This window comes from Coffea arabica, chromosome 2c (genome assembly GCF_036785885.1).
Source record: "Coffea arabica cultivar ET-39 chromosome 2c, Coffea Arabica ET-39 HiFi, whole genome shotgun sequence".
In the NCBI taxonomy this organism is placed as follows: Eukaryota; Viridiplantae; Streptophyta; class Magnoliopsida; order Gentianales; family Rubiaceae; genus Coffea; species Coffea arabica.
Window position 1 is genome coordinate 4790411 of NC_092312.1, and position 21150 is coordinate 4811560.

At 33.6% G+C, this 21150-nt stretch overlaps 3 protein-coding genes across 9 annotated transcripts; all 3 read left to right on the forward strand.

The window, feature by feature from the left end:
• The first annotated feature begins 1366 nt into the window (after nucleotides 1–1366).
• LOC113725327 (uncharacterized) lies at nucleotides 1367–3678 on the forward strand. The gene is made up of 2 exons (XM_027248446.2): nucleotides 1367–2609; nucleotides 2698–3678. Exons 1-2 carry the CDS (start codon nucleotides 1561–1563, stop codon nucleotides 3335–3337), a joined length of 1689 nt encoding a protein of 562 aa, XP_027104247.2. The 5' UTR covers nucleotides 1367–1560; the 3' UTR covers nucleotides 3338–3678.
• A 796-nt stretch (nucleotides 3679–4474) lies between these two features.
• Nucleotides 4475–10246, forward strand: LOC113730300 (uncharacterized). 4 transcript variants are annotated; one of them, XM_072073773.1, is made up of 9 exons: nucleotides 4475–4695; nucleotides 5515–5715; nucleotides 6125–6192; nucleotides 7071–7124; nucleotides 7621–7872; nucleotides 7971–8033; nucleotides 8636–8704; nucleotides 8862–8907; nucleotides 9848–10246. In XM_072073773.1, exons 2-9 carry the CDS (start codon nucleotides 5565–5567, stop codon nucleotides 9907–9909), a joined length of 765 nt encoding a protein of 254 aa, XP_071929874.1. In that variant the 5' UTR covers nucleotides 4475–4695; nucleotides 5515–5564; the 3' UTR covers nucleotides 9910–10246. The 4 variants fall into 4 exon arrangements, with proteins under 4 accessions (XP_071929874.1, XP_071929873.1, XP_027110714.1 ...); XM_072073772.1 differs by having other exon boundaries at nucleotides 4483–4695; nucleotides 6092–6192; XM_027254913.2 differs by having other exon boundaries at nucleotides 4484–4771; nucleotides 6092–6192.
• Nucleotides 10247–14459: 4213 nt separating this feature from the next.
• Nucleotides 14460–17160, forward strand: LOC113730302 (PRA1 family protein B1-like). 4 transcript variants are annotated; one of them, XM_072073775.1, is made up of 3 exons: nucleotides 14460–15317; nucleotides 16470–16522; nucleotides 16757–17160. In XM_072073775.1, the coding sequence occupies exon 1, from the start codon at nucleotides 14613–14615 to the stop codon at nucleotides 15264–15266; it is 654 nt and encodes a 217-aa protein (XP_071929876.1). In that variant the 5' UTR covers nucleotides 14460–14612; the 3' UTR covers nucleotides 15267–15317; nucleotides 16470–16522; nucleotides 16757–17160. The 4 variants fall into 4 exon arrangements, with proteins under 4 accessions (XP_071929876.1, XP_071929875.1, XP_027110720.1 ...); XM_072073774.1 differs by lacking the exon at nucleotides 16757–17160 and having other exon boundaries at nucleotides 16470–16709; XM_027254919.2 differs by lacking the exons at nucleotides 16470–16522; nucleotides 16757–17160 and adding an exon at nucleotides 16297–16458.
• The last annotated feature ends 3990 nt before the right edge of the window (nucleotides 17161–21150 follow it).

Sequence of the window (21150 nt, forward strand, 5' to 3'; positions counted from 1 at the left end):
TAAAATGGCTTTATTGAAAAGCATTAGGGAACTAGGGAAACACTTATGATGGAATCCATCGGCCGAAACTAATCTCATGCCCCGCGCAGTGATTTGCGTCTGTGTCATTTAATCAGGTAAGATCGAGCTGGATGAGTGCAAAGTTGATTCAGATTCGGGACGCTGGCTGCTATTTCATTACTTTTAGATGTTTGCCTCCTGATAAATCAGGAAAACTAAAAGTACGAAGTTTTGACTTGCTTGCTTATGAAAAGGGAAAAACTTAAAATAAAGGGTTAATTACATCTACCTCCCCTGAGGTTTGACTATATTACCAATCAATCCCTGTAATTTGTCCAAATAACGGTCTCACCCTTTGAATGATCAAACATTTAACAAAAACCCTCTTAATGCCGAAAATGCTCTTATTGAGGCCATGTTGCATTAAAAAAAGAACATATTTTTATTTTATTAACCTTGAAGCAATCCAAAAAAATAGAAAAAAATTTTTGCTTATTATTTTATAAAAACCATATCTTTGCTTCCATAAATAGTTTTGAATTAATATTTATTTTAAATCTTAAAAATGAATATTAAAAATTAGATAAATTGAAAGAAAAATAAAAAAAGAAGAAATTATTTCAATTCCTGAAGTATCGTTCAAATTGAGGAAAACATGCCTTGTGCTCTCCGCAACATGCCTTGAACCACAAATTCGAACCATACTTGAGGATTTAAAATAATTGCTTCTTTTTTATTTTTCTTTCAATTTATCTAATTTTTAATATTCATTTTTAAGATTTAAAATAATTATTGATTCAAAACTATTTATGGAAGTAAAGATATGTTTTTTATAAAATAATAAGCAAAAACTTTTTCCTATTTTTTTGGATTATTTCAGGGTTAAAAAAAAATAAAAATATGTTCTTTTTTTAGTGCAACATGGCCTCAATAAGGGCATTTTCGGCATTAAGGGGGTTTTTGTTAAATATTTGATTATTCAAAGGGTGAGACCGTTATTTAGACAAATTACAGGGATTGATTGGTAATATGATCAAACCTCAGGGGAGGTAAATGTAATTAACCCTAAAATACAAAAAATATCTGCAGTTCCATACCAAGGGCTAAGGAAGAGTTACGAGTGTTCGTTTGTCAAAGGTTAGCAATACTTGATAAGACGGGAACAAGATTCTCTCTACTAGCTCTTTAGAAATCTGGGCAAAGGGAAGAATCTTTGGCTTGGTAAAAGCCAACGTGTACATCTCTATCTTCTCTTCATGAACTCTTACAAAAACAGGGGAACAAGGAATAGCGGTGGATTAAACTTCCATCATTATGATATTGAATTAGGCACATTGGACCCGTATTCTCGACATAGCTTGACAATTACAAAAGGCTTCGTAATGCAAGAATCACCAATTTACAAAGACTTTCCACAGGAATCAAAATACCTAAAGCATTTGGTTAGCCCTCTCTTTAACTTTGGTACGGCAGAGAGTGATTAAGAAACTTCAGTGGACGAAAGTCTATAGACGCTTCTAATTCCGTCAGGAAACTAAAGGCAGCCAACTGCTTGCCTTGATGCTTTTTATGTTTGTTGGTTACTTTATGCTAGTATATCTTGTAATAATAACTTTTGACCTTCCAGTTCGTCAAAAATCTTTTGCTTCTGTAAAGTTTAATCCGCACCAGTTTCTTTATAATCTCTCCTGCCTGTGGAGTTTGATTCGTAGAAAGAAACAACTTGGAAGCTTTACAAGCCTTGTTCCAAGCCAGCCTTGCTCGAAATTTCAAATGGCTTCTCTTTCCTTCCTGGATGTATGGACCTGGATTCAAAACCTTCCACCAATCACTCAATGGAAATCGAATTCCATGTCCACATGCGTATGTTCTTCAAGGTCTTCCCGGGCTCATCTAAAACTATCGATAACCAAATCTCTCCAGTCATCTGTCTCCCTCTCAATTCTTGCAGCTTATAATGTTCCCGTCAACCTTTGGACCTCTAAGCCGTTCAAACTGAAGTCTACATTACAAGACAAGGAAACCGTCTCCAATCTCTTGCTTAACTTCGTCGAAGATATCCTTAGCTACTCTCCAAATAGATGCCCCTCGTTGCTGAAGCTCCCTTCAATAGATTCGAGTCTCAACTTGAAAGACATCTTCAACTTCTCGTTTCTCTCCCTGACTTTCCTCATTTGCATCTATGAAGCCCCTTCCGATATCCGCTCTGAGTGTCTCAGTACTCTGAAAAATCAGTTCTCATGCCCGCGATCAAGAGATGTATCAAGAATGCTCATGAGAGTCTTAGGATCAAACGTAGAAGAGCAATGGATGCGTTCCATAAACCTCGCGATTACAAATTGGATTGTTGAACTCCAAGCGTCGAGTCATAGCCTAAAAGCTCCCTCTCCCCTGTATTCTTACTCAAATTCAGCGTTTGGCTTGTGGAAAGTTCAGTTGTACTGTCCTGTAATAGCCATGGATGTCGAAACCTCTAGCAATCCTTCACCGGATGATCGCTTACTTTTCTCTCTCAACTATCATCAACTTGAGGGCGTGATTCAACTGAATTACAGCGTTATAGTTAGGGAGAAGTGGATTGAAGTGTTGGTGAACACAGACAATATAAGGTACGTTGATTTTCCTGATGAAGCCAACAATTCATGTCCATTATCGTGACTCACTGGACTCTAAACAATAATATTTTCTCATGACCAGGTGTGATGTTATCAGGCTAGTTAACGAAGCACTGATGAACGAAAGGGGAGCTGGAACAGCTGAAAAGCACTTTCCTTCACGGATATCGCTGCATATTACTCCAACCGTGCAGACAAACATCATAAGCATATCGGTAAGCAAATCCTCTGAGAATCCCAAAAGAGAAATTGGCCTAGAAAGGGCCATCGAAGCTTCATTGGAACCAACAAATCCTTTTGTTGGTATCAATTTTTCGGCAGGAGAAACGATGACAATGAGCTTGCGACCCTGGAAATTCGAGCAGTCCGTCTACGGCAATAGTGCAATCCTCAACTGGTTTCTCCATGATAGTGCTGATGGTAAAGAGGTTTTCTCTTCAAAGCCTTCCAAGTTTGCGTTACTTCAGCCCAAGGCTTGGTTCAAGAACCGCTATGCCACTGCTTATCGGCCATTTAACAAGGATGGAGGGGTTATTTTTGCTGGTGACGAGTATGGGGATAAAGTGTGCTGGAAAGTGGACAGAGGTGCCATGGGGAAATTGATGGAATGGGAGATCAGAGGATGGATTTGGTTAACTTATTGGCCTAATAAACATAGAACACTTTATTCGGAGACTCGGAGGGCAGAGTTTAGAGAAGTCCTTAATCTTATGCTTGCTTGACTAGACGAAACGGGGTGATTGCTGTGCGGGTGTAGCCAGCCAGCTTACTGATTCTACAATTGTTCCAGAAATGTAGCTGTGCGTATATGCTTCAACAGCTTGTTCGTTTGTTCGGCCTGTTAACTTCTGTTGTTTATGGAATATACAATAGTTTGAACTCGCAATGGAGTAGGAAAAATGACAAGAATCAACATGTAATAAAATGGCAAATTAAGTGATATTATTGTACTATAGCACGAACTCTTTTTTTTTTTTTTTTTTTTCTCTCTTATTCATGCCTTGTAAGGTATGCGATAGATGCAAAAATTAAAATAAACAGTCGAGGAATATTTTCTTATGTATCTCATGGTCCAAGTTATTGGAAGAAGGAATATTAAAATAAACCACTATTTTACTGAATTCCGTTCTTCATCAGATTTAAGGAAAATTTTGAAGTTGCAAGCATATTTGCTTGTTGCTGAAATCCTAATTTCTAGCCACTTCATAAGTTTTCTTTTTTGTTGATGAAATATCATAATTTCATTAAAATTTACATTGATGGCAAAAATTACATCAACAAACATACACAGATATCAAAGAACGGATATGAAGAAATGATACTCCAGATCTAAAGAATAATGAAAATTACATTATAAATCTTCAAATTTAAAAAGACGAGATAAAATAATTGTAACTCCACGGGTATCTGTGCATGCTTGGTAGATCTACTAACTAACTGCTTCAACTCCAGATATTATAGTCAGATTTGTTAAATAGATCAAAAAAATTTCAGATCTGATAATCAAAATCTGAAAAAATTTAGATCTAATAAAAAATTTAAAAAATTATCAAAAACTCTCGCTAGGAATCCCTACAGAGAATAACAACATGAAAAGAGATTCACAATCCAAAAGAGAATGTTTGTAATTAGGAGAAATCATGAGGGCCGATAGAGCAATTTAACCCTTTTTTTAACGGTAATCCGTTTTCTAGGTTGATTAAGAAAGGAGAAAAAAAAAGAAGAAAATGTCGGATAATTAAGAAAGGAGGCGCAGGATAAGACGAAGATCCGGGTACGCCAACGAGAAGCGCACATTAGGAAATGGAAAGCGGAAAATATACACAAAAGCTGCTTGCCCAGTAGCAGTGGGTGAAGAAACTGATGTGAGGGGGCGGACATTTCAAAGCTAATTAATCAGCCCACACCCAAAAGTGACAAACCGCTCCTCTAAGACCCCTCCTGCTCCACGCAGTAAATCCTTCTCAAGCAACCCCCCCCCCCCTCCCCCCTTCTCTCCGCTTTTTCCCATCAACAAAAAAAAAAATTTCTCTAATTATAAATTCCTCTCCACTTTGTATCCCTCGAAGCCTTGTTGCTGGTAAGCTATCCATCTTCTCAGATATCTCCGCTTCTTCTCCTGATGGAGTCCGCCGCTGTTCTCCGCTCCTTCCACTGTAATATAACGTCCTCTTTCTTTCGATTTTTACTATTCACGTGTCTAACGATGAAATGCTGCATTTCTGCTAATGTAATGATTATAGATTCCTGCACGATATTCTATGCTGGATTAAAGCCTAGATTTAGCTTGCTTATCTGATTTTAAGTTGTTTCGATTACTGGTTATAAATCATTTAATCACATTTTGTATTGCGTTGTTTTGGCTGTAGATCCGATGAACCTCGATTTATTTAGCTTAACATTATGTGTATCACATGTACGCTAGTAGTCTGGTATATAAGTGCGATTCGTATTTGAGATTGAATTTTGAGCTTCCTTTATCCATGAAGCGAAGCAAAGAGCTTGTGTAGATTATGCATGGTTTATCCTACTGCTCAAGTCCATAACGTTGTGGAGACAGCATGTGTCTTCAACTATAGACTGTCAATTTGTGTCGACCAGAACTAATACTATGAAGAATGGTAGCGTGTACTAGGCTTTATTTGGACTTGATTCAGCTATCTCCCATTTTGATGTCTATCCACAGCTCGTTTTACATCCCCGGTCTGGATTTTATATGCTTGTGCCCCAAATTATAAAAAGAGCTCATTTGATTCTTAACTAAGATGATTGGACTTGGAATCTTCTCTTTCTTCTTTCTTCCTTTGCCTTTATCTTGTGCTACAATTCTTTTGTTCTTATATATATCCTTGCTTGAATTTATTTCTCATATTTATAGTAAATTTTTTATACTCCATAGGCATCACATCTCCGCTTAAGTCCATAATTGATAAACCTGGTGCGGTTCCCATGACTACTGTTGGCTTCTCTGGCCTTGCCAAGTGCCATATCCAAGGATTGGCATACAACGGGAAGCTTATCTCTTCCACAAGTAAGATGGGAGGAGTGATAGTATCATGTGTGAAGACTTCTGAAGTCCCTGTGACAGCAAAATCTGATGGTGAGTTGCCTACTTGTGATTTAGTTGTGCCATAATTTTCTTTGTAACAAATTTCTCTCAAGTTCCCAAGTTCTGGTACGAAATGGTGTTCCAAGTTCGTTTCATGGTATTTGGTGTGAAATTTTAATCTCCACTTCTTTTGATAGTCATTTAAAAGTGGGAAAATGGACACCAATGGATTAGTGTAGTTTAACTTCTTTGGTTTTTTTTTGGGAGTTTATAGACATTGATATTTTCCTTTTTAGTGCTGATTATCTGCCTTGGAATATGAGAAATGACAGCTGAAAGATCTTGGGGTTTGACTTTCTTTCATTTTCATTCTTCAAGGATTTGTTAAATGCTTCTGTTTAGCATTTTTTTAAACCTTTAATCCCAGATTTAGGCAAGTCTAATGGAGCTGTTATGTCAGATAGTTCCCAAAAAGAGTCAGGTCCCAAGAATTCAATCCGGAGAGCAACATTTCCCAATGGTTTCAAGGTATGCTGTCCTCATAGAGAATATTGCTTTCTGCATTTGAGCTCTTGAGTGAGTAGAGTCTTTGCCTTGGTAAAAGAATGAGTTAAAATAAAAGTAATCAACAGCATGGAGACAATGCTTTCCTTGGTGGTTGGTGCACTATAGTAAGCTTTAACTTTGAATACAAGTAAAGTACACTAGAGATAGTGCATAAAGCATCAAAACTATTGTCATGCTTCCCGATTTTTGCATGAGTTATTCTTTGATCATTTGCAAATGATTGGATGAAGACTCCAGAATTGTTTGCCCGAAGTTTATGCTTGACTTCTCCATATTTCTCATTCATTGATTACTAATAAGGTGAAGAAAATTCGTGAGTGAACACTATGCATTCAGTGTTGCAAGAAAGTGATAGACTGAGGGATTATTGCAATAAGAGTTATTATTTGATCTTTTTTTTTTCTTTGGCCCAAGTGATAGCATATTCTTTTTTCAATTACCTAAGAATTTTATCCACGTTTGTTTAACTTACAGATGATAATTGCATTTACTGCCATATCACACCTGTCAGGTTTTACTTTCATGTGTTTGTAGCCTTAGCCTTCTTCTTTATATCTCTCTCTCTCTCTAAGCCGTAGTCTTTATAAGCTCGTGGATGCCCATATTCTTGTATAATTGCATCAACCGAAGATCTGCTTATGTGAAAGCTCTGAAGTTAATCATACTTGATATTTTGTAAAGAAAATCAACTTGGATTCTATCTATACTTGCAAAAGCTTCTCTTTTCAACTCTTCTTGTTTGAACTTGCCTCTCATGTTCGTACAGTGATGTATAAACATGTTCCAACATTTCCTTTATTTGACAACACATGATGAGAATCTTTTCTTTTCTATATCAGGCACTTCTCACAGAAGTCTGTGATGACACTGAAATTGCAGAGCTGAGAGTTAAGGTAATTGTATTTGTGTTTTTGAGAATTTTCGTTAGATTTATATTGGGAGAAATGATCATTTTCTGATCATCAGCCTTAGAAGAAAGCAGGGTTACTTGGCGAAGGCATTTATTTTCTGTGTCTAGAAAGCAGGTTTACTTGGTGAAGGCATTTATTTTCAATTATTTTCCTTAACCAGGAAATGGCGATGGAATTGTCTACTGTATTCCTGGTTTCTTTATTTTCTGTTATAAGGGATTTAGTACCAATGAGTCAGTGGGATTCATGACCATAAACTTGTGTCTCGAATAAATATTAAATGTCAATGCATAAGATTGTGATTGCAAGTCTTCATGCAATGTGGGCACGTCTATGTGTTGAAATTGAATTTGTTGCACAAGTCATGCATTTCATACATTGAAAATAATCATATAGAGTTGTTGGGTGCTGGGTTTCAATGGGTAGCTGCATGTTGAAAAACTATGGTGGCTAGTGAGATGTTCATTTTTGTCCGTAGGTTGGGGACTTTGAGATGCATTTGAAGCGAAATATTCAACCTCCCATAGCTCCAGCACCTGTTGAGTCTCCTACCGTAGCACCACCTATTCCAAGTGAACCGATGAATCAATCAGTTCCTCCTCCTGCTCCACCTAAACCTTCTACAGAAAAAATGAGCCCATTTACAAATGTCCCTGCAGAGAAGTCAGCCAAGTTAGCGGCACTAGAGGCTTCAGGGGCTAGTGGCTATGTTCTAGCAGCATCTCCAACAGTATGTATCACATAACCGACCATTGAACCATTAATTACAAATATTTACCTGTTATCTGGTCATGCATACTTATCTGTTCTCTTTTATTTCTTTATTAGGTCGGTTCATTCCGAAGAGGCAGGACTTTGAAAGGAAAGAGGCAACCTCCTATCCTGAAAGAGGTACGAACAGGAAATGCGTCTTTATTCCATTATCTTCAAGGTGCTATGGTGGAATGGAGTGGTTTTGTAGGCAATAGGAAGCTGCATGATGTAAAGATAACATCTCCTGTTGTTCCTGCATTTGTTTGTTTGTTTTTTCTGCATTTTCTGCTACTTAGCTGCGACAGTGATGACATATCTGGTAAGTTCACTCTATTCTTTGGGTCCGGAAAGGACTTAGAAGCTCTAGGTAAAATATTTGTGTTTGCAAAAACCTAGTAATTTTGTATGGCAGAATTTATCCAATTGTAAAGTCCTCCAGAAACTCTTTATTTTTCTGCACTTAAAAATTGCTCCTGAAATTCCAAGTTTGGGAAGGGAAGGGTTTGGAGTACAACATCATATCTATATTGGCAATTTATGGTTGTTCGGCAAGTGGCTCGTCTGTGGATTGCTCATCTACTTTTCTATTTTTTATGCAGCATAGTTTCAGAATTGGTAAAACTATTCTCCTTATATATGTTTTTTGGTATGACCATGTTTTTGTAATTTTGCCAAAATCAACTCAACAATTTGTGATTTGCTTTTTAGTGCATATTCAATGATTTCCTTCTCATGTGCAGGGAGATTTGATCAAAGAAGGACAAACCATAGGCTATCTGGATCAGTTTGGCACTGAACTTCCTGTTAAAGTAAGCCTTCTGTTTGTGTATGCACCTCCGCACAGCAATACATATATATGTTTTGAATGGTGCTTTGCTTTCACCATAATGGCTTATGATCATTAATTTATACTTTTGTTTTTTCCCCCTTTCCTTTCATCTCGTCCGTGGGAAAATGACCGAGCAGTCAGATGTGGCTGGAGAAGTTCTGAAGATTCTTTACAATGATGGCGGTAAGATATCATTGCCCCTTTACGTGCATATTCTGTTTCACTTTAAGTCTCGTGTCATATGGGGCCTGGCAGGTTTTGGGGGTTTAATTTGGTAGTTAGAATTATAGTTTTCACTTTTCATACTCCAAAATAATCTGATAGGAAAGAAGGTTTTTACCAAATAATCTTAATTTATGGGGGATTTCGTGGTCTGCTTTAGGAGAATAAACAACATTGTTCATTCATGTTCATGAATCATACGATGCTGCCTCCAAAAGGTGTTGACCGTGGTTTATATTGGGACATAACGTAGTTAGTCATTTTGGACACTCGAATTTGGTTTCACTTAACCACATAGAAATAGAAAGCCAGTAACTAGTTTCAAAGTAGATATTGACATGATTGTTGGTGCATCTTATCCTGTGGTCCAATTATAAGAGATCTGTTTGATTGCTTATAATCAGTAATTTTTTTTTTGAGAAAAAAATTTCTTGTTCTTAAAGTTTGTTAGCCATTATTGGTATCTGGTATTATGTGCTTCCATAATGTGAACTCTGTGGATTATTTCTTGAACGTTTTTATATTGCAAGTAGTTCTTCTTCCTTGAATCCCTTGCATCTGCTCCAGTTTCATCATTATTAGACAAAGTATACCATTTGCTTGGATGAACATGTTGTTTAACTTTGGATATTTTAACTAGCAACTATTATTCTCCCAAAGACTGAATACTACTACGAGGATCATCTTTGTTAGCTGACCAAGTGTTAATTTAAGGACTGATAACACACACATGATATTCATGTGGCTAAGCGATGCTGTTATATTCTTCTTTAAAGGTTCCAAAGCTGAATTAGTATGATGCGCATCACAAAGGAAAATTATTGATGCACAAGCCTGTAATTCATTTGAACGAGATAATAATCAATTGGCTTATACTTTCATCTGTACACGACATATGCAGAAGCTGTTGGTTATGGTGATCCGCTTATAGCTGTTCTCCCATCTTTTCATGGTATCAAGTAACTTACTGTCAGAAGCACTTTGGCCAAGCACTTTATGGGGACTGCTGTGGTGGTTGTTTGTTTTCCTAAGTTCATCAATTCTTTTAAGTTTTGCTCTCGTCTTGTAATTTGAGAGCATAGGCCTAGCTAGTGAAGGTATCTTGTTACTGTTTATCAAGTGAGATGGCAGTAGAACCAGAAAGAACTCATAATGTATTCGGATTCGGAAGCTGTATCGAGCTTAATTTGTTTTTGTATATTAGCATACATTAGCACATATATTGGACTGTACTTCAGTGGGAATCATGCTTTGTACGAAGAGAGAACAAGGAGACCTGAAAATTTGGGTGTTCTGGTAATGGCCTGGAGTGATTTGTGGATGTGTGATTGATTGTTGAGAATTGCCAGCACTCTTGCATGTATCACGTCATCTTTTGGATCTGAGCTTAATAGCTGTTGATGAATATCAGCATTTATCTCTCTCAGTGACGGTGGAAAAAGATGCCAATCCCGATCGTGAACTTGCGGTTTATAGGCAAATCACTGTCTAGTAACTATGGCATCTGCCATGACCTGGAACTTGAAAAAAAAAAAAAAAATTTCAGTGTCAACCTTCATTCGTTAAACTTCGCCCAAATGGGATTTTACGTGAGGTGCATTTGCAGATGCAATCGAACAGTTTACGGCGTAGAATCTCCTTGGAGTTTCAGCAACAAAAAAGAAAAATAAAAATAATTGTAAGCGAGGCTTGTAAAAATGATATGGGCAAGAAGATAATAGGAATTATTTTGTATGTGGGAAGAAAATAGGAGGAGCGGGCAGAGGATGTTGGAAGTAGGGGTCGAAACAAATTTTGACCTAATTAAGTCGAGTTTAAATTTAGTTTTATGAAGCTCGAACTCAACGAAGACAAAATGTAAAGCTCTGAGTTTGGTGAAAAGTGAGAACTTGAGGGTTGAATCAAACCTTGCGATAGTGTAGCTAATGTCCCATAATAGTACTAGTATTTTTCAAATGCACACTTCTGGCCTTCCCCGAGTTTCCTCACTTGTTTTCTTGTTTTCTTGTTTCTCTCTCTTTCTTTCTTGATGTCTAGTAAATCTTTATAGTATGAAGCCATCCAGACCCGCCTTGAATTTGTGTTGAGAGCTTAGGGCAACTTCATTCATTCCATTCGTTTACTCGATGAGTAGTTTGGTACAAAGGGTCCGTTTGGATTAGCGGTTTTTGGGGTTGTTTTTCAAAAACAATACTGTAGCATTTCGTTTTTGAAATATAAGTCCGTTTGGATTAGTTGTTTTTGAGGTTGTTTTTCAAAAACTATATGAAAAACTTTTACTGTAGATGTTTTTTGGATTATTTTTAGAGGTATTTTTAAAACATATTTTTGAGTATTTTTATAATTTATAATTTATATATTTATATACATTTATGCATTTATAATACATTTATAAATATTTATAAATAAATATATTTATATATTTATATAAAAATATATCAATATATTATAAATGTATTATATTATACATAATACATAATATAAATATATTTATAAATGTATATTATTATAAATGTATAAATTATAAATGAATATTATATAAATGTAAAAATTAATATATTATAAATATATATTAATATTATGTATAAATGTATTAATATAATTAATATAAATATATAAATGTATTAATATTATGTATAAATGTAAAATTAATATTATGTATATTAATATAAATGTATAAATGTATTATAAATGTCTAATATTATATATAATACATAATATAAATGTATATTATAAATATACATAAATATATATTATGTCTAAATGTACATTTATATAAATGTATAATCTATATAATATAATATATATTATGTTATAAATTTTTTTATAATATATATATTTTTTATATAAATATATTATAAATATATAAATAAATATATTAAATAAATAAATTTTATATAATATGAATAAATAAATAAATAAATATATTATTTATAAATATTTAATATATATAATATTAATTATAAATATTTGAATATTAATAAATGTGGTGTTTATATAATATTTCAATTTGTAATATTTATTGTATATTTCATTATATAAATATTTATATAATATATAATATATAAACATATAATATAAAATTTTCAATTTGTATAATATACATAATATGGTATATATATAATATAATATACATAATATAATATATTATACATATACATTATTACATTATTACATATAATATACATAACATTATTATACACAATAATGTACATAATAATGAAAGTACATTAATAATGTATATATTATAATATAATGTACATAATATATTATGTATAAATATTTATACATTTATGTATACAATATTACATATTATGTATATTATATTATGTATAATATTAATGTATATAAATATTTATATAATATATAACATATATAACATATAAATATATAATTTTCAATTTGTATATTTCAATTTATATTAATATAAAATATATAATATAAATAATTGAAATATACAAATTGAAATATACATATTAAATTTGTATATTTGGAGTTGTTTTTGATATAATGTTTGGATATGGACGGGTGTGTTTGGATCCCTTGTTTTTGGGGTTGTTTTTGAAAAACTGTTTTTTACATTCCAAATGCTACAGTAAATGTGTATTTCCAAAACAACTCCAAAAACACCATATCCAAATATTATATCAAAAACAACTACATATGTATATTTCAATTATGTATATTATATATATAAATATATATATTATATTATATTAATATAAATTGAAATATACAAATTAAAAATTATATATTATATATTATATAAATATTTATATAAATTAATATTATACATAATATTGTATATTATACATAATATAATATAATATACATAATATGTAATATTGTATACATAAATGTGTAAAAATTTATACATAATATATTATGTACATTATATTATAATATATACATTATTAATGTATAATATTATTATGTACATTATTGTGTATAATAATTTATAATAATGTTATGTATAATATATAATATACATAATATGTAATAATGTAATAATGTATATTATGTATAATATATTATATTATGTATATTATATTATATATACAATATTATGTATATTATACAAATTGAAAATTATATATTATATATTATATGAATATTTATATAATGAAATATACAATAAATATTACAAATTGAAATATTATATAAACACCATATTTATAATATTATAATATTTATAATTAATATTAATATATATAATATATTTGAAATATTTATATATTTATTTATACATATTATAAATATTTTTATATATTTATATGAATATTATATATTATATAAATTGTATATCATATAACATATATTATATATTATATATATTATACATTTATATAAATGTACATTTATACATAATATATATATTAATGTATATTTATAATATACATTTATATTATGTATTATATATAATATAATACATTTATAATACATTTATACATTTATATTAATATACATAATATTAATTTTATATTTATACATAATATTAATACATTTGTACATTTATATTAATACATTTATACTTAATACTAATATATATTAATAAAATTATAATTTATACATTTATCTAATATTCAGTTGTAATTTATACATTTATAATAATATAGACTTATATGTTTATAAATATATTTATATTATGTATTATATATAATATAATACATTTATATATTTTTATATAAATACATAAATATATTTATTTATAAATATTTATAAATGTATTATAAATGCATAAATGTATATTTATATAAAAATATATAATTTATAATTTATAATTTATACATTTATATAATATTCATTTATAATTTATACATTTATAATAATATACACTTATACATTTATAAATATATTTATATTATGTATTATATATAATATAATTAATTTATAATACATTTATATATTTTTATATAAATATGTAAATATATTTATTTATAAATATATTATAAATGCATAAATGTATATTTATATCAAAATATAAAAATTATAAATTATAAATTGTAATTTATACATTTATATAATATTCATTTATAATTTATACATTTATAATAATATACACTTATATATTTATAAATATATTTATATTATGTATTATATATAATATAATACATTTATATATTTTTTAGCGAATATATAAATATATTTATTTATAAATGTATTATAAATGCATAAATGTATATAAAAATTATAAATTATAAAAATACCCAAAAATATGTTTTAAAAATACCTCTAAAAACAATCCAAAAAATATCTACAGTAAAAGTTTTTCATATAGTTTTTGAAAAACAACTCCAAAAACAACTAATCCAAACGGATTTATATTTCAAAGACAAAATGCTACAGTACTGTTTTTGAAAAACAACCCCAAAAACAGCTAATCCAAACGGAGCCAAAGGGAGACGGCGGCTCTCATCTCACGCGCCATTGGGAAATGGGAATGCACCGATGCCATTGCCATTATTATTAATTAAGTAATTAATTTACGCGGTGGCCAAGGACTCCCCTCCTCCTGTTATTACAAGTCGCGAAAAGCAAAGCACAGAAACGAAGCCTATTTGCCCCTCCCGGCTTCCCTTTCCCCTATCCCACTTCCCCATTTCCCCTTTCCCCTTTCCCCTTTCCCTTCCATTGCTTCGCAACCAACCATTAGAAAACAATAAGGAATGGCATCTCAACCGACGCTCCCCATCTCTAGTCCCCAATCCACCAGCTCTGCCCCCCCTGGCGGTCCCCAATCCCAGCCTCCCATCGCCACCCCTGCCTTCCGTTCCTTCATCAACCGCCTCTCCTCCTCCCTCCGCCAGGGCTTCTCCCAGCGTCGCCCCTGGTCCGAACTTCTAGACCGCACCGCCTTTTCCCGCCCCGATAACCTCTCTGATGCCGCCTCCCGCATCCGCAAGAACTTCAACTATTTCCGCGTCAATTACATTTCCCTCCTCGCTTTCGTTCTCGCGCTCTCTCTCCTCTCTCACCCTTTCTCTCTCCTGGTCCTCCTCGCCTTACTCGCTTCCTGGTGCTTCCTTTACCTCTTCAGGCCTTCCGATCAGCCTCTCGTTGTCTTCGGCCGCACTTTTTCCGATCGCGAGACTCTACTGATCTTAGTCGTCTCCACCATAGTTGTGGCGGTCCTCACGTCCGTTGGATCGCTTCTCATCTCCGCTTCCTTAGTTGGATTGGCCATTGTTTGCGCTCATGGAGCTTTTAGAATTCCCGAGGATTTGTTCTTGGACGATCAAGAGCCTGTCAATGCCGGTTTCCTCTCCTTCCTTGGCGGAGCTGCCTCCTCTGCCGCTCCAGCCGTTGCCGCCCGTGTGTAGTAGTCGGATCTGATCCCATCTCTCCCGATTTTGGTGCCTGATTCCAGCAAGGTTGGAGATTCCTGATTCTATATTTGATAATTTTAGATTTTTGGTTTTTAAATTGTAATATTTGTTGGTTAAAATATGAGACATTGCCTCGGGTTTTGCGGACACTTTTTTTTAGTTTCTTGTACCTTAGGTTGGATCTGTAACCTGTAATCACATTTACACTCGATTTGTTTCCTGGTTTTGTAGTTCTATTCTTTTGCCTTTTACAATCATTTATTTGTTCAATCGAACATTCAATTTTGCCTTTTGCGTTTGATTGCATTAGGAGTCAAAAAATGTGAGAGTAGTACAAGGAATTGAATAAATAAGTTTGCGTGTAGTACCGAGTTTGTTGTCTTTTCCACCATATAGAATAGCAACATCCCTATTTCCTTGTTTGGCTAATTTGTTTAGCCGCATAGGCTGATCTTCGAAAGGATTTTTGTTAATGTGCCACTTCATCATGAGGAAGGTTTGGAATGTTTGACTGTAAAACAAGTTCATTAAGTTGTGACTTGTAACTTCTGCTTCAGAGTTGGTAAATATAGGAGAAGGGGGCAATAGAGAAGAAGAATGGATGCTTCACTAGATGTGTGCGTGTTCGCTCTTTTTTTTTTCCTGGTGGAGCCTTCATGGGACAAATTCTGATACTATGATACTTTTGGTTCTGGATGCTTGCTTGACTGAATCTCGGTTTTGTTGGTTATGTATTTTAGCGGCATTTATACAGATTGGAGAACTGTGTTCCCCTCAGTGCCACTTTAAATGTATCATCTCCCCTTCACACGCGCACACAAGGAAAAGAAATTCTTTGTTCTCTTCCGTCTGTTAGTGGTCCAATATATTTTGCATGGCAGTTGCCTTGCAAGAAGGTCAAGTGTGCTACAGACTCAAGGCTATTGTTTTGCTTGTATGGTTCATTTAAATTATAAGGTCTAAATTCTTATCCAGGAGAGTGCTTCCATGGTAAAATGTATTTGACAAGGCCTGATATGTCAAGGTGTAAGAGACGGATATCCATGGAAGGTGCCTCAACAGCCTGCGCATGGTTCGAAAGTTGTCTAAGTGACTCCAGAATGCTGATCTAGTTGGACGCTATATGTTCAGCTGGTTTTCACATAAAGAGTTGTGTGGATCTTTGAGATTAATGCCTCTGAATTTGTGAAAATGCAGGACAACATAACCTTGCATTTCCCTTGGCCATCTACTTGCAAACAATTAAGCAGGTGAGTGGGGATTTTGAGATAGTATGCCCGACTAATTTGCTAGATATTTTTGTTCTGTAAGCTGCTTGCGTTCTGGTTCCTCTTCTTAGAAAGTGAGAATAAAGAGGTTCCCATTGCTACTAATTTATCTTTTTGATTCGGATGTTAAATGGAATTCTTTATGAAATAGAAGTTGCATTAGTGCTAATGTTGTTCTATAATCTTCTTCTCTAATGCATTGGTATATTATTAAAGCTGCAATCGACTTGCCTAGAGATGAGGACACTGATGCTGCATGCTTTTGCAGCCATGCTGAGTATATGGATCTGATTGCGGTTTTCTTAGCTTATCTTCTTTCAACTTCTTGTTGGTGTGTTTTTTTTTTCCCAATTGAAAGATACTCCCTCCGTCCTAATTTTAGAGTGGTTTTTGGGAATTCAATTTTTTGTGGAGACAGCATAATCATTATATTTAGATGAGGTGATATTGGTAAATTTATTTATGTATCCTTTAAATCAAAATGTTTCCATGTTAAATGTGCGTTCTGGTTCCTCTTCTTAGAAAGTGAGAATAAAGAGGTTCCCATTGCTACTAATTTATCTTTTTGATTCGAATGTTAAAAGGAATTCTTTATGAAATAGAAGTTGCATTAGTGTTAATGTTGTTCTATAATCTTCTTCTCTAATGCATTGGTATATTATTAAAGCTGCAATCGACTTGCCTAGAGATGAGGACACTGATGCTACATGCTTTTGCAGCCATGCTGAGTATATGGATCTGATTGCAGTTTTTTTAGCTCATCTTCTTTCAACTTCTTGTTGGTGTGTTTTTTTTTTTTTTTTTTTTTTCCAATTGAAAGATACTCCCTCTGTCCTAATTTTAGAGGCCAATTTCTTAGAATATATGTAAAAAAAAAACATCGTATAAATGTATCTTTGACAGCAGGGATTTCTCATTCTATACCTACCGTGCTAGTCAGCACGGCAGCAAGAATGAATTTTGCAAACCTGTCTGACAACTGCTGAATTTCTGGTGTCAGTCGTGTGCACGGCTGCTTGACATCAGAAATTCAACCGGTGTCAGGGAGTGTCAGCCGCAGCCGTGCGCAATCGCATGGCTGCGGCTGGCACTCCCTGACGACTCCAGCCCCTGTCGGATGACTTTGGGAAAAAAAAAAAAGCTTTTAAACGTATTTTGGTTTTATAGCATGGCATGAAGGAAGAGTTCATTTATAGTAAAAGGTGGCTCCGACTCATGCAAGTCAAAAGTGTGTGATGAAGAGAGGATGGATTTCCAGTAAAGAGCAGATCCATCTTTCCCATGCGGAATGCATACCGGTGATACGAAAGGTTATTTTCATTTTTCATTTATTTAAAAAATAAATCAAGAAAGAAGGGGGGATTAAATGCTAGGTTTAGACATCCAGATTCCCCCCCCCCCCCTTCTCCAGACATCCAAAGGAAGGTTGTTAAAAAAAGTGAGGAAACAGCAGAAAGAGCAACAACTGAGCTGGAACAAACCACAAAATGAATGCTATACTTTAAATTTCCAAACTGAAAGCCTGCCTTACAAGGTGCTTGGAATCTCAATGTCAAAGTAACGATAACCTGCTGCTCAACTTAGTAATGTAATTTGTAACCGAGAAGAAGATTTTCCTGTCATAAAGCCTAAGCTCTTGGAGCTTTGAACTAGAAGAGCTTGTTTGGTATCCTGTCATAAAGCTTAAGCTCTTGGAGCTTTGAACTAGAAGCGCTTGTTTGGCCGTTTTGTACCGCTTCTCATCATTGTGCAGAAATCTTCATAATTGATTCTTCCATCCTCGAATATTGACGGCATAAAAAATGGAGTTACATAGTGAGCGGACAAACATGATCAAAAGTTGACAAGTTTTTAGACACGTGCAACAAAGGAAGAATAATGCTCACATTATTTGTATCCACTTCCGATATTGTTTCTTTTGTAGTTGCTGGGTCTAGGGATGGCAATGGGGCAGGGGATATTTCCCCCAACCCCGCCTTGTTGCATTTTAATTTCACCCACTCCTGCCCTGCCTCGCCCCGCTTCCCTCACGGGGGCATCCATGGAGTTAAAATTTTTTTTTTATATAACTTAATTATAATTAAATTTGAGCAAATAATCAAATATTAAATATTAACGCATCACCAAATTATTATTCATTATAACTTCACAATTGAAACTCATAAAAATAATTAAACAAAAATTATTTGAATACAATTTAATATAATAAAACAAATATAACTAAAATAATCAAGTTTTCACTTTTGATACAACTACAATTACTAAATTATTATTGTGTTTTTTTAGAAAAAGTGTTATTGTATTAAGTGTAGTTAAGAATTTAATATAAATATATTAATAAATTTAGCATGAGCAATTAATAATTTTTATTAATAGACATATATAATTAGTAATATAATTGATAATATCATTATATATATATATATATATATATTTGGTGGGGTCCATTTCTAAACGGGGGTAAAAAATTCCCCCCGCCCCCCGCCCCCGCCCCAATGACCCCCCGCGGGGCGGGTGCCCGTTCCTATTGCCATCCCTAGTTGGGTCACCCATTCCATCATCTTCATTACACACTTTTGACTTGTACGAGTGGCAGCCACCTTTTGCTATAAAAGAGCTCTTCCTTCATGCCATGCTATAAAACCAAATTATGTTTAAAAGCTTTTTTTTTTCCCCCAAAGTCATCCGACAGGGGCTGGAGTCGTCAGGGAGTGCCAGCCGCAACCGTGCACAGTCAGCACGGCTGCGGCCGACACTCCCAAACACCTGTTGAATTTCTGGTGTCAGGCAGCCGTGCACAGTCAGCACACGGCTGTGGCTGACATCAGAAATTCAGCAGTTGTCAGACAGGTATAGAATGAGAAATCCCCGCTGTTAGAGATACATTTATGTGATGTTTTTTTTTTTTACATATATTCTAAGAAATTAGCCAATTTTAGAGTGGTTTTTGGGAATTCAATATTTTGTGGAGATAGTATAATCATCATATTTTGATGAGGTGATATTGGTAAATTTATTTATGTATCCTTTAAATCAAACTGTTTCCATGTTAAATGTGTTTTGAGATTTTAAAAATTGTTTTCTTAAATGATAAGATTGAAACCATGTGTTAAATTTGAAATGGTGATTTTTATTTTGAAACACTCGTAAAGTGAAAACATGAGATTCATAATGGGCCGGAGGGAGCAATAGTTGATGGTTTATTTTTAATGGAAAATGGATGGGCAGTGGTTCTAATGTGCTGACTGTAGTAAAGCCCTAATGATCTCTGGATGATCCAATGATCATACCATACCATTGGTGCAAGTCGTTTGATTCGGTGGTCAAAACGATAATCATTTGATTACGAAGTTTCCCTGTACGACCTTATGTATATGCGAACTGGACCAAAGCCCAACATTGCGAGAAACTTTCACTGCAACAATGCTAGCCCACAGGCAGGAACTATTATGCCAATAAACATGGTGTTTTTTTTAAGCAGATTTTCGAATGCATTGCAAACTAGCTAATTTTGTCGGTAATATACTCTCTTCTTTCTTGCTACTCGTTACTACAGGGCAAGATCATCTTCTAGTACCGTTGCCATCATCGGATCCTTTGTATTTCTAGTTGCAATCTTGTTGGGCATAGCATGCAGTCGTATTGTTGAATTAAACTTCTTTTAAAAGAATGCAAAAAGAGTGAGTAATCTTAAATAATAAGAATACCTGATGTGATGGCGCGTTAATAACTAATTAATCAAGAAACAAAAAAAAAGGAAAATAAAATTGTTAATCTATAGGAAAAAATTATCCGTTTGGATTGGCCATTTTTTGAAAAACAAGTTTTTCAAATACAATATTACAGTAATACACAAATAAAAATAACTCAAAAAAATTTCATTCATACAATATATCAAATATTTCAAAAACTATTTATAGTAAAAGTTTTTAATATACATTGTTATAGTAAAATTTTTCAAAAACATCCCAAAAAATAGTTAATCCAAACGGAGCCTTTAATTTATTATGATTTTTTGCTTGAGGGCCATTGAAATAGAAAGTGAAAATAAGTTTTGGATAGGTGAATTGATTTTTTGCTAGTTTTAGTTTTTAAATTGAAAATTTTTTTTCTTAAGATTACAAATTTATCCTCCTATCCAAGTGGATGATTTTGAAATCAGCTAGGAACATACGTTTAATGTGTCCTTTGGAATTTGCAGAAATGAAGGTTATGGTATGTGAATTATAATATCTACGGTACATGAGATTTTAGAAAAGTGGTGCCAATAACGGCCCAACTACAATGGAAAATATATAGTAAGCCTAATGTCTACGGTACGTACATGAACATGAGATTTTAGATGATTGGTGAATAAAAATACTGCATGCATGGTACTATTTTACATAAAATTGCTAATTGTGCCAGCGTTAAAACGATATGTTCCTGGACGAGCCAAAGTTGATAAAGATTGCAGAGCTCTTTGGCCCTTTTTGCATGAATTTGGTGTTTATGTGCAAAATGGGATATGGAAAGTTGATTGCCAATTTTGTAATAACCTGCACGTAATTCATAAATGTTCATTCCACCTTTTTCTTGGAAACCCCATTCTTCACAAAATTCTAAGAAAA

What these genes read in the sequence shown, in the direction of transcription:
- LOC113725327 (XM_027248446.2), top strand. Translation starts at nt 1,561, where the DNA reads ATGCTTTTTATGTTTGTTGGTTACTTTATGCTAGTATATCTTGTAATA. An exon ending in GTGAACACAGACAATATAAG is followed by an intron (nt 2,610 to 2,697) that starts GTACGTTGATTT and finishes TCTCATGACCAG; the next exon opens with GTGTGATGTTATCAGGCTAG.
- LOC113730300 (XM_027254913.2), top strand. Translation starts at nt 4,738, where the DNA reads ATGGAGTCCGCCGCTGTTCTCCGCTCCTTCCACT. An exon ending in TGTGACAGCAAAATCTGATG is followed by an intron (nt 5,716 to 6,091) that starts GTGAGTTGCCTA and finishes CTTTAATCCCAG; the next exon opens with ATTTAGGCAAGTCTAATGGA. An exon ending in GCACTGAACTTCCTGTTAAA is followed by an intron (nt 8,705 to 8,861) that starts GTAAGCCTTCTG and finishes ATGACCGAGCAG; the next exon opens with TCAGATGTGGCTGGAGAAGT.
- LOC113730302 (XM_072073775.1), top strand. Translation starts at nt 14,613, where the DNA reads ATGGCATCTCAACCGACGCTCCCCATCTCTAGTCCCCAATCCACCAGC.